At 53.6% G+C, this 12,022-nt stretch overlaps 5 protein-coding genes across 5 annotated transcripts; 2 read left to right on the top strand and 3 right to left on the bottom strand.

Annotated features, from left to right (window-relative positions):
- Positions 1–28: 28 nt before the first annotated feature.
- Positions 29–439, top strand: PUNSTDRAFT_68326 (uncharacterized protein; the record flags this gene model as incomplete). The annotated part of the gene is made up of 3 exons (XM_007383653.1): positions 29–100; positions 162–272; positions 329–439. Coding segments are annotated over 3 exons (294 nt in total), but the record flags the coding sequence as incomplete, so codon positions are not given.
- A 283-nt stretch (positions 440–722) lies between these two features.
- Positions 723–3,383, bottom strand: PUNSTDRAFT_102560 (uncharacterized protein). Its single transcript, XM_007383652.1, has 8 exons — positions 3,047–3,383; positions 2,947–2,993; positions 2,545–2,880; positions 2,164–2,487; positions 2,009–2,107; positions 1,452–1,958; positions 993–1,398; positions 723–928 (listed from the first exon to the last, which is right to left on the bottom strand). Exons 1-8 carry the CDS (start codon positions 3,285–3,287, stop codon positions 861–863), a joined length of 2,028 nt encoding a protein of 675 aa, XP_007383714.1. The 5' UTR covers positions 3,288–3,383; the 3' UTR covers positions 723–860.
- A 367-nt stretch (positions 3,384–3,750) lies between these two features.
- Positions 3,751–6,344, bottom strand: PUNSTDRAFT_134189 (uncharacterized protein; the record flags this gene model as incomplete). Its single annotated transcript, XM_007383651.1, has 10 exons — positions 3,751–3,821; positions 3,879–4,293; positions 4,371–4,595; positions 4,655–4,846; positions 4,907–5,044; positions 5,099–5,422; positions 5,477–5,812; positions 5,871–5,917; positions 5,968–6,130; positions 6,192–6,344. 10 exons carry the CDS (start codon positions 6,342–6,344, stop codon positions 3,751–3,753), a joined length of 2,064 nt encoding a protein of 687 aa, XP_007383713.1.
- A 335-nt stretch (positions 6,345–6,679) lies between these two features.
- PUNSTDRAFT_102556 (cytochrome P450) lies at positions 6,680–8,678 on the bottom strand (the record flags this gene model as incomplete). Its single annotated transcript, XM_007383650.1, has 11 exons — positions 6,680–6,854; positions 6,907–7,053; positions 7,112–7,253; positions 7,312–7,524; positions 7,574–7,650; positions 7,705–7,879; positions 7,933–8,091; positions 8,153–8,210; positions 8,263–8,376; positions 8,482–8,583; positions 8,640–8,678. The coding sequence occupies 11 exons, from the start codon at positions 8,676–8,678 to the stop codon at positions 6,680–6,682; spliced, it is 1,401 nt and encodes a 466-aa protein (XP_007383712.1).
- Positions 8,679–9,643: 965 nt separating this feature from the next.
- PUNSTDRAFT_67953 (cytochrome P450) lies at positions 9,644–11,845 on the top strand (the record flags this gene model as incomplete). The annotated part of the gene is made up of 11 exons (XM_007383649.1): positions 9,644–10,029; positions 10,088–10,199; positions 10,261–10,346; positions 10,406–10,548; positions 10,597–10,712; positions 10,773–10,890; positions 10,953–11,067; positions 11,130–11,300; positions 11,356–11,454; positions 11,513–11,630; positions 11,702–11,845. The coding sequence occupies 11 exons, from the start codon at positions 9,644–9,646 to the stop codon at positions 11,843–11,845; spliced, it is 1,608 nt and encodes a 535-aa protein (XP_007383711.1).
- Positions 11,846–12,022: the final 177 nt, after the last annotated feature.

The following is a 12,022-nucleotide window of genomic DNA, read 5'->3' as shown; positions in this document are numbered from 1 at the left end:
CAAAACGAACGTCCAGACGGAACCCACCGATGCAAACGGATACTTTGCTAATAAGACCCTCTCTCGTAAGCATGCCGAGGTATGGGCTGAGGATGACAAGGTGACTTCGACGCCCTAACATCGACACCATCCGATACCCAGACTCATTGGATACGATGCAGATTTACGTTAAGGACACAAAGAGCCAGAACGGTACCTACATCAACGGCAAAAGACTTTCCGACCAGGGAATGGAGTCCGTTGCGTGTGAGATCTGCCCCAATGACATCCTGGTGCGTGCGCGCAGCTTGTTCTGCATGAAGAAGATCGATAGTGACCCGATCCGAAGGAATTCGGGACGGACGTGTTCTGGAACAATGGCACGACTCCGGTTCATACCAAGGTCTATGCGCGCGTAATCATGCCGAATGCAGAAATTCAGCCTCAGGCCAAGCTTTGAAAGATACACATACGAGCTCTACAAGATGACGGGCTTCCCTCACGGTGTCGTTGTGACGGAGCAATTCGGTGTCCCCATTACAATGCAGAGGTTAAGCGTAGCCGTGGAATACGAGCGCGGTATATATCATGTTCAGAGGTACACGTTTGATTGCGGATCCACATCAGCATCTGAGCAATCATTGGATCGTGATCATGACGCCTAGCGCTCTGTGACAGCAAACCAGCTTTGTGCAGTGAACACGTTTGCAGTCTATCTATTTCACTGGTATGCGGTTTACGATCGGGTTAATTATACTGGAATATATACAGAGCTGGCAGTGTAAAATACTGTATTGACATGATTCTAGGGCAAGATTCTATCACAGGAGAGTAACGAAACGTTGGTCTACAAAGATTATATAGCAGCTGGAGTAGTTGAATTAGGGAGAAGTATGGCAGTCGGTTTTGTGCGCCTTCCAATGTTTCTTTTGGCAAGACGCATCACAATCTAAGAGCAAATAGAAGATAATGTCAGCCTAATGAATGATGCCAATGGCTCTATTTTCCCTCACATCTCGTTTTTTCACAACGTCCGCACTTCTTGAGCGCCGCACTGGGGTTTCCACAGAAGCTACACCGGTACAGGGAGACGGTGAAGTACGGCTTCATCCACCGCGGCATGTGGATGTAGGGATCGTCCGGATAGCTTTCAGCATTATCGTCCTCGTCGTCCTCTACATGCAGTTTCTCGTCGAGCCACGCAGCGAGATCGTCCGTCGCCTTCGCTTGATCTATAGTCTTGTGGGCTTCTATGTCACGCTCCTCGTCGTATTTTTTCACGACCTTGCCCCATTCTTGCTGAGCAGCCGCGTAACCTGTCACCACCATTATTCGCGCTCGGCGTAGCTGGGTGTTGGCGAGCCGGGCCCCGAGGAACTCTGTTAAATCCTCGTTAATACGGATTTTGTCCAACACGTCCTGATATATATATCATCAATATCGTCGTAAAATTACAAAAGATCAGGACTTACTGCAACCTCTCTTAAGTCCGGTGAGATCCCCTTGCCCTTGATCGCCAACGTCAAGACGACATACCAGTTGGCGACGTGCCTCAAATTTCTCGCGTCAGGGGGTACCTCGGCCATGTACGCTCTGGCGTCGTCCAAGGCGCTCATGAGGAAGGCTACCCCTTCCTCCCGCCGACGAACATCCTTCTGCGATTCGTGGAACGCGGCTAAAGCAAGTTCTCCTGCGTGTTCGACGGCTCTGAAGAGTAATGCGTGCTTGACGAACGGCGTCATCGTCGTCTTGCAGCATAATCCCTTCTTCGCATAGCGCAGACCGAGTTCGCGCTCTGCAGTGAGGCTGACGATATAGTAGAAGTAGGCGACATCCGGATACTTGTCAATGGCAGCGAGAGCCCTTGCCACCGCCTGGACGGCACGTTCGTTCATGACCAGGTACTTGAGGTCAAGCATGTCCGCCCAGAATGTTTCGTTTTGGGTCCCTTTCTCCCGGATACCCTGAGCGGCAAATGGCTGCCAAGGGAGTAATCAGCGAAGATACATCGTTACGCAAGCCTACGCACCACCACGTCCGCCCAGTCAGTGAATGGTAATCCGAGGAATTCCTTCGTATCATACCGTCCATGGCTAATGGAGAACTCGGTCCGTAGAACAAGTTCGACCTGCGTAACTGCGCCGTCAACGAATGGATATCAAAGGCAACCCCAGACGAACGCACCAGGGTCTTTCCGAGAGCGTAAAAGTCGCGGCTTCTTGCAACATCAAACATGGCGACTTGAAAGTCGGCTGCAGTTTGGAACATGACGAACGTGTCGCACTTCATGTAACCATACTTCTTGAATGCGTCCCCGACGTGTGGCGGCCAGTGGCCGCTAGTCATCGCGGCCTGGGCTTTCGCGCTATCGAACTGGGTCCGGTCTTGTTCGTTCAAGAGTGTGTGAATGCGCAATAGGCTGCTGAGCGCTACACACCGGACGGTGAGTATATCGCTTCGCAAGAACGCGATCAAATATCTCGCTGCCGAGGTGTTCCTTTCGAACTCCTGGCAAGAGGCGCATGAGTCTCACCACCAGCGGCATATTACAACTGATAGACTGACTTCGTGACAATTGTAGGTTGTGTTCTGGAGAAGCGCCATTGCTGACCCGGCAAAGTCGGACGAGCAACCAGGCCTCTTCAGCACTTCGAGGACTACCCTGAACATCTGCGGTATATCGATATCTCGTAGAATATCCGCAGTGGGAGGTTTGGTCTCGTCGTGCACAACGACGGAGACGGAGTGGTAGAGAACGCCTATGGATAGTTCTTGAAGCGAGTTGTCGTCTATATTGTCGTGCATGAGTCGAAGGAGGCTCGGAGTTCTGCGGGCAATCTCGGTTTTTATGCGAAGACTGCCATGCCGGGTCATGGTCCGTAACGAGCGCAGCGCAACCAGCTAAAGTTGGGGGCGGGAGTGAACAGTGAACAAATCAGCAATGCATCAGGATGATAGTTGACTGACTCGGCATTTTCCAGAGTCAAGGAGGGGGACAAGTTTCGACAGTACACCTATGGCGGATGAGCGCGTGTACACACATGCAACGGAGAGCTATCGTGCGCACCTTTCTCGAAGAGTTTGTCGCGGAGAAGTGAGTCCGCACACATCTTCGCATATATCCCGACGATACCTCCTAGAATCATCTCGAACTCCGGCCCCTTCTCGGTGTACATGTTGTATGCGGCATCAAGACGGCCATAGAGCTGGTCGAAATTCGCGTGGATTTGCTTGAGGCCTTTCCGCTTCGTCAGAGGCGGGATCTCGAAGGCTTCGCATAGGATCACGACCATAGCCTCCCAGTTCATGGACGCATCGTTGATCCTGACAGTAAATTCCTCCTGTTGGGCTTGGGTTGCGAAGGCTTTGGGCTTCTTCGGGAGTTTGGCGGATTGTGAGCGTTTCGAGTGATCTTTGCCCTTGGCCATGATGTTACGGAAGATGGAGCGAAATCGCAGACGACGTTGTGGATAGATGCGATGAAAAATGGATGGACCCCTCCCCCTGTCTCTCCGACACTCGGTGCGTGCGCCGACGACTGCGTCGGGCCAGCCGAAGGTGAAGTCACTGTCGAAGCCCCTATTTCGCTCGCTACGCGCGCGGACCCGCGGACGCGTCACGCCTCTTGGACTTCGGATCTATTTGTTCGACTACTGATGCAGCAAATTGCAGCACGCACTAACGCTATAACATACGTTCGCTACCTTACATTACATTGGTGTCTGGACTGGATGATAAGGTATTCGGGACCGGCAACGGTGCATTGGAAGTCTATTTCGGTGATCTCTGGCAGTGATTTCTATGGGCTTTCCAATGATTCTTCTGACAGAAGGCGTCGCAGTCTAAGACAATTTAACGTGAGCATGTGGCATGGTCGAAACCATTCTGACCGTCCTTACATTTTGTGTCACCGCACCCTCCGCACTTTTTGAGGGCAGCGCTAGGAGTGCCGCAAAAGCTGCATAGATAGAGCGACACCGTATTCATCGTGACGCTCTGCGGTGGATCACAGGGTGCCGGACTATCCGCAGTGCGTTCTTCCACCTCATCGTCGTTACCGAAGTAGACGTCCTCCTCGAGCCAGGTAGCGAGATCGTCGATTGCCTTCGTCTGATCAACACTCTTGCGGTGGTATGCGTCCGTGCCGCGGTCGGGATGTTCGTCCAGAACCCTCAATAGATCCGCCCATTCGTCGTGAGCGGCGGAATAACCCTCCAGCACCGTAACGCGAGCCAGGCGTAGCTGCGTGTTGGCGATCCGAGATCCGAGTAACTTCAGAATGGCCTCGTTAACGCGCAATTTCTCAAGCGCGTCCTGTAAGGCCGTCAGACCGCCTGAGGTGAGAGAACGATAACAAAGACCATACCGCCAGATTATTCATCTGTCTTAACCTCTTTTCCCTTGATAGCAAGCGTCAAAAGGATGTACCAATCAATAACAGCCTTCATGTTCCTCGCGTCGGGAGGCGCCTCGGCCATGTACTTCTTCGCATCCTCCAGCGCGCTCACGAGGAACGCCACATCCTCTTCATGATCCCGTTGCTGCGATCGCGACTGTTGAAACGACGCCAAAGCCATATCTCCGGCTTGTTCGACGGCGCGCTCGAGCAACGCGAGCTGAACGGAGTCAGCATCTTCTTGCAACGCAACCCTTTCTTCGCGTAGCGCAGTCCAACTTGAGGCTCCGAAATTAAGCTAGCGCCGTAGTAGAAGTAGGCGACATCGGGGTATGCCTTTACGAGAGCTTGAGCCTTCGCTACTGCCTCGAGAATGCGTTCGCGCATGAATAGGCACTTCAAATTGAGTACCTCAGCTAGATACGCTTCATCTGGACCTCCTTTCTCGTGAATAGAAAGTGCGGCTAGTGGCTGCCGGAAGAAAATGACACCATGAATGTACATTAACGGAGTCCGCACGATCATGCGTACCAGCATATCGGACCATAATTTGACTGGTAGCCCAAGATCGCGGCCGTTCATTATCCTGAGGTTCGGCAGGGCACTAGGCTCGGGAAACTCGGACCTGCCCCTCGGAATCGAGAATTCCGTGCGCAGAGCGAACTCAGCCTGCATGCCATAACGTCAACTAGGTCGATCACGATCCTGTGTGAAGGTGCGTACCAACGTCTTGCCAAGCGTATATAACTCGCGATTCTTGAGGAAATCCATTGCGGCGAATTTGTACTCCCTCGCGGTCTGGCCCGTGACGAAAGAGTCACACCTTGTCGGACCGTACTTCGACATGGCGTTCCGGATGGATGGAGGCCAGTTGCCAGAGGCCGACATCGCCATGAACTTCGCAGGGACAAATTGGACGCGGTCTTCTTCGCTCGCCCGAGCGTGCAGTCGCAGAAGGCTTCCAAGGGCCGAGCATCGAATGCTGAGTTCGTCGCTTCGCAATAACGCCATCAGAAATCTAGTCGCCGAGGGATTCTTTCGGTATTCCTAGATAACAGGTGTTCAGATAGGTCATCACGGGGTGTGATGGAATGTCCCCACCTCGGGACAATTACCCGTCGCAGCTTGGATAAGAGACAACGCATGCCAAACCAGGTGAGCCGAGCATCCCGGCCGCTTCAAAACTCGGACGAGGGTCTTGAGCACTCCCGAAATGCTTATCTCATTGAGATTCTTGGGGCTGGGTGGCTTGTACACGTCGTATACAGCAGATCCGACGCAATGGGTCAAAATGGCAACGCCTAATTCCTGAGTGGTATCATCGCTTGGATTGCCGTCCATGACCTGAAAGATGTGGCGCGTCTTTCGAGCGATTTCGACTTTGACCGGGATCCCTCCATGGCGAGTCATGGTCACCAACGATCGTAGCACTACGCGCTGACAAAAGATGTGTCAATCGACATGCGAACGTCAAACAGGAGGCCGAACGACTTACGCGACACGGTTCCTCGTCCAAGAGAGGCATGAGCTTCGACAATACACCTATGACGAATCTATGAGCGAAGGCATAGATGACCAGATCCATTGCGCACCTTTTTGGAATAGTTTATCGCGAAGTATCGAGTCGACGCACATCTTGGCGTATATCCCAACGATGCCACCCAACATCATGTACGAACCGGGGCCTTTATCTCTGTACTCATCGTACGCGGCATCCAGACGACCATAGAGCGCGTCGAAATCGACGTGGATTTGCTTCAATCCTTTCCGCTTTTGTCAGGGACGGGATCTCGAACGTGTCGCAGAGGATGGTGACTAGAGCCTCCCAGTTCTCGCCCGTATTGTTGATCCTGACGGCAAACTCTTGTTGCGCGCGAGTACAAGCACTAGTGGTGGCGAAAGCCTTCTGTTGCTGCGGCGGCTTGGCCTTCGCCTGTGGACGCTTGCGGTGGTTCTTTCCTCGGGGCATCGAGCACAAATGAGAGCGAGATGCTCAGCTGGTATGTCGACAGTACAAGGATCACATTTGTATGTTCCATTGGCCGCCGTGTGGCAAGACAACAATGCATGGAGGTCCACATGTGAGACGACAGGAGGGCATGATCACTGGTGACTTCACACGCGACGCGCTTGACAATGAGTGGGCACGAATGGCACATAAGTATTCGATGTGAGGCACTGAAGGCATTGTACAATATTCTCCTGCCAGTGAAGGAATTACAGGATTGATGCTGGGAGACTCTACATTACTAACACGAACGGGTACGATTGAGCAAATAATCATAAACGTCTCGCCGCCTCCTCCTAGTTATTCGCGAGCCGCCGGAACCTGATAAACAGATCCTTCGGCAAGGACAAAGCGAAGGGAGAGAAGGCGTTGTGAATGATGTCCGTATGGATGGTGTCGTCCGGGATCGTCCATTCCCACTCGCGGAGGAGCATCGAGCCAAGCGTGCGTTGCTCGTACATTGCGAAGTTCCTGTATGCAGTTGTCAGCGTCGTATTCGGCGTCCTTGAGAATGGGAGCTCACCTAGCGGGGCACTGCCTTGCGCCAAGGGCGAAGGGCAACCACTGCGCGCTATCAATCTCCGTCGTCTGCGCCTCGGTGTTGCCCATGAACCGCTCGGGCTGAAACTCGCGCGCGTTGGGCCAGTAGTCGTCCCTATAGTGGATGGAACTGCGATATACCATCAGTCGTCGCATCAGGGTTCATGGACGATGACGGGGTCACGTACGTGATGTTGGTGATGATGGAGGCACCCTTGGGCATGAAGTACTGCTTGCCGTACGAGTCGACGAGGACAGCATCTCGCATGGCCGATCGGGGAACCATGTATGTAATGGGCGTATTGACACGGAGGGCCTCCCGGATGCATGCTGACCGTCATGTCGATTAGACTATCGGCGCGCATACGTTCAAGCACAGAAGACCCACCCTCGAGGAACGGCATGTTCTTCAGCTCAGCAATGGTGGGCTCGCCGGTGGTATTGCCCTTCATCGCTGCCTGGACCTCGGCACGCGCCCGCTTCTGGATGTCCGGGTACTTGCCCATGTAGTAAACCAGCGAGGCCATAGCGCCGGCTGTCGTGTCGTGTCCGCCGATGAAGAAGACGACCATGTTATCGCGGTGCTCCGTGTCGGTGATATCTGCAAGAGGATTGAGCGAAGACCTTCTGTGAGAAGGGAACGAACTGACTCTTGTCCTCGAGCATGAACGTCAACATATCGTTTCCTGGATACTCCTTCTTACGCTCAAGAAGACCTTGGAATTGCCTTCGACACTATCGTCAGAACACGTTTCTGGGCCCAACATATACGTTTACTTACGCAACGAGCTCGTCGATGGAGCGAATGACATTCAAACGAGGGAACCACTTCTCGAAGCGAGGGAACACGAGGTATAGCGGGTTTGCGATGTCCTCCATAACCTTGTTGTATTTGGTGACGAAGGGCGAGTCACCGTCTTCTATCGCGTTAAAATTGTGTCCCATAGCGGTTGTGCCTGGATGAATGAATCAGCGAAAGGTGATAGTCAAACCAAATAATGGGCCGAACCAACTGCATCGAGGGTGAAACGCATGGTGAGGTCCTCCCAACGAACGCGTCCTCCGCCAAACTGCTTCTCCCTCTTGCTTTCCACGGGACTCTTTTGATCAGCCTCAATGGCGAGGTCCATCTGATGGAAGAGCTTCCGTGCAAGAGAGGCGAACTCCTCTACACCAGACAAGGCCCCGCGTGAGCGACCTGGTATGAACGAATACAAGTACGGCCTTACCAATGGGTAGGTTTCGCTGCAAGGCATCACGGACGACTTTCGAGTGCCGTTTCCATGCCTGGAATGAACGACTGTCGGTATATGAGCGAGACATTGTAGTCGTCACTCACCTCTCCATTCGAGAGGATAATATTGGAGTAGCCGACGAAACGCCACAGGAGCATGCCATCAGGAGGCACCTCCTTGGGGTAGGTGTTGATATCGTCTGCCAAGTCTTTGGCAATCTTCAGAACACATGCGTTAATGCTTGAAACAGGATACATTGCGGAGCGAAGCACCTTTTTGTCTAGGACGTGGACGATCCAACGGCCGAGGGCGTAGACGAGAACTACGCTATCGCCACGGGTCGCATACGGAAGTAGAAGCTTCTTGATTCTAACATCCTCAACCTCGCCCTTCGCAAAGGATAACAAAGTCGGGATGACCGGAACCTACGACGAACAGTATGAACGTAATCGTCGGGGAACCTTATTGGAAAGCTACTTACCCTTGGGAGGTGTTGCAGTTCGGGAGGGACGGCAAACATCCACTTGAAGAAGAGGGTAGCACCAAGTGCAGCGGCTGTTGGAGAAAACAAAGGAGAGTTGGTCACATCTTGAAGGAGGGGCGTAAGTTCCGCGACGATCCCGTTCGACGCGATGGAGGACATGGTGTTGTTCAACGTGGCGGTGACGGCGTCCATAGTGGGAAGCGCGGACAGTATGGCGGACATGGTGGTTTCGGGATGAAGGTCGAACGACCGGACTGGAGCTTCTAAGCTGGACAAGCGTGCGTTTTCAACGAAACACACTGGCCGACGGGGAACTAAGCTGCCCTACCACAGCCAGTTCCCGTTTGCCCGCAAGCTATTGCAGAAGCTGTCATATATCCCGCCTCCCGGACGTCATGTCACATTAGGTTGGCGATATACTGCTCCGATCCGAGACAGGCAGCGCGACCGTAACTGCAAGTGGTTCTGTACTTGAAGTTCGACTCCCATTGATCAAAGCGTCGCGCAGATTCATGTCGAGCAAGCACCAGTCCGCGTCATCCCCATTGTCTTGCTATGTAACAGGCGCTGCTACTCCGCATTTCTCGAGGATGGATGGTGTGTAGGAAGACGTATGCGCAAGCCATTGGCTGAAGCATGGAGCGGCGAGCTGGCTGAAGGGGACAAATTCCCACGGCTTTCTCTGATCAATTCTCTGCGCCCGCCACCACGATCGCCGAATGGGCGGCGCTGTAGCATACGGAAATTATTTGTCTCGGCTCCCTCTGTTCATCAAAATTCGCTGCTATACCTGTCGCTTGGGTGTGGTGGAGTGTTTGATATCGCTATGGTCGGCGCGGAAGAAACAAGCGCGCTGGAGGGTCGCAGTCTCCCGGGACCGGGCGTAGAATATTGGCCGTAGGCCTGTAGGATTTTCGCCTAAAGCAACCTCGAGCTCTGTAGTATTGGTTGTGACTCCCTCCGTCTCCGCCACTCCAGTTGTTGTCCTCTAGTTGTCGAAGATGAAGCTCCCCTTCGAGCTTGACTCGCTCAACTTCGGGCTTTTCTCGCCCTGTTCGACCACTTACACGGCGCTCGGTGCCCTGACCGCTGTTCTGATCGTCGTCTACTCCTACTCCATTGCGAAGGACAGGAAGCGGCGAGGTCGAACACCTTATCCTCCCGGACCCAAGGGCGAACTACTTTTCGGCAACGCGCGCCAGATCCCGCCCCAGAAGCAATGGGAACACTTCGCAAAATGGCGCGAGGAGTACGGTCCGCTCGTGTTCATGCGCATTCTGAGCACGCCTTACATCGTCATCAACTCGGGCAAGGTCGCATTCGAGTTGCTCGACAAGCGTAGCGGCATCTACAGCGACCGCCCTCAAAGTATCATGGCAATGGAGCTGTGAGTCATCATGCGCTTCGTCCGCTTCCTCAACCGAACTCTCATGTCCACGACGCAGGGTCGGATGGGACTTTAACATGACGCTTGTCCCTTACACCACGCCCAACGACAAGTGGAGACGTCACCGGCGAGTCATGCACCAGGCGCTCAATTCCCGCGCTGTGGACAAGGTGAGGCTCACTGAATTACCCCGTGGCCAACCGAGAGGCCGATAAAAATCGATCTTTCCAGTACAAGTCGATGCAGCTAGCAGAAACACATCTCTTCCTCCAGCGCGTCGTCGACAACCCCGAAAATCTCGATCCTGATGTTCGTCGGTAAGCGTTGGCCCGAAGTGTGCTTCAAATAGCCTCCGGATATTGATGCCTTTCCTAAGCTTGGCTGGCTCGACTATAATGAAGATGGCGTATGGCTATACTGTCAAGGCGGACGATCCTTACGTCCACATGGTCGAACACGCTGTCGATGGTCTCACGCAAACCCTTGGCGTCGGTTTCCTAGTCGATGCTCTGCCTTTCTGTGCGTGAACAGGTAGCCGTTCAGGAACCGAATCTGATTATGCGGCAGTGAAATACGTGCCGGGATGGTTCCCTGGTGCCGGGTTTAAAACGCTCGCCAAAGAATGGCGAGTTAGCACGCGCGGTATATTGGAAAAGCCTTGGGCTCATCTGATGGACGAATACGTAAGCGACACTTTGTTTCATGCCCAAGGGTGTTCATTGACGTGCTGAGATGTGTTTCAGTACGCTGGCAAGGCTCGCGAGTCGTATTGCACCACCCTTCTGGAAGCTCATGGCGGTCCCGCGTGCGACGCTGAGATGCAAGAGACAATCAAAGAGACCAGCGCCGTCATCTACGCAGGTACGTCAGCCGATGATAATCTTCTTCGATTCACCTCGTCTGACGACGAACTACGAGTATAGCCGGCGCGGACTCGACGCTTTCTCTCATCTGCTCCTTCTTTCTTGCCATGGTGCTCCATCCCAACGTGCTCAAACGCGCGCAAGAGGAACTCGACCGCGTCGTCGGCTCCGATCGGTAAGGATGTTCTTGAAGATTCTCACCACGATCGGGCGTGCTAACTCCTCTGTGTTCGTTAGGTTGCCCACCTTCGAAGACCGCCCCAACTTGCCCTACGTTGACTGCGTCATCCGGGAGACCTACCGATGGAATCCCGCGGCGCCGATTGGCGTGGCTCATCGGCTCACGCAGGATGACGTGTATGAGGGCATGTTCATCCCGGAGGGCACGACGATTCTGCCCAACATCTGGTCAGCGAAAGACGTCTATACCATCCTTCTCACCTGGTCTGACCGACATATCTAGGGGCATGATGCACGACCCTGAGTTGTACGGTGAGGATCACCTTGATTTCAGGCCAGAGCGCCACGAAGGCCTTTCGGAGAAAAGGTTCAAGGAAACCGAGTGAGTGATGCCCGAGCCCCTGTTGCTGCTCTCTGGTCTAACACTCATGTACGCGCAGCCCCCGCAACTTCGCCTTCGGCTTCGGTCGCCGCATCTGCATCGGACAATACTTCGCTGACAACGCTCTCTTCATCGCTCTCTCGTCCATCATGCACTGTCTGGATATCCGTAAGAAGGTAAGCGGAACTACCGCCTAACGGCGCTGTCCGTAAAATAGAGTGCTGATATGGAATCATTTTCGGTGTAGATTGGTCCCGATGGCAAGGTGGTCGAGCCAAAGGTCGAGTACCCCCACTTCGTCGGCCACCCTGCACCATTCGACTGCGACATCAAGTTGCGGGACGAGAAGAAGGGTTTGCTGATCCGCGAGGCTATTGCCGATGGCCGTTGAAGTCGACGTCTGAGATGCTCCCAACCTCTTCGCCATCAGTTCATCTAATTCACGATGTGACCGTATATAGCTGTGCAAATAGAATAAGCATGCATATCCACCGTGCCACCAAGGAACTGTGCCCCGCGTATCTCGACGCTTCCATATACCTCAAATCGCCCCAAGCAACTGCGGATA

This window comes from Punctularia strigosozonata (genome assembly GCF_000264995.1).
Source record: "Punctularia strigosozonata HHB-11173 SS5 unplaced genomic scaffold PUNSTscaffold_6, whole genome shotgun sequence".
In the NCBI taxonomy this organism is placed as follows: Eukaryota; Fungi; Basidiomycota; class Agaricomycetes; order Corticiales; family Punctulariaceae; genus Punctularia; species Punctularia strigosozonata.
This window is presented reverse-complemented; position numbering and strand designations above follow the sequence as displayed.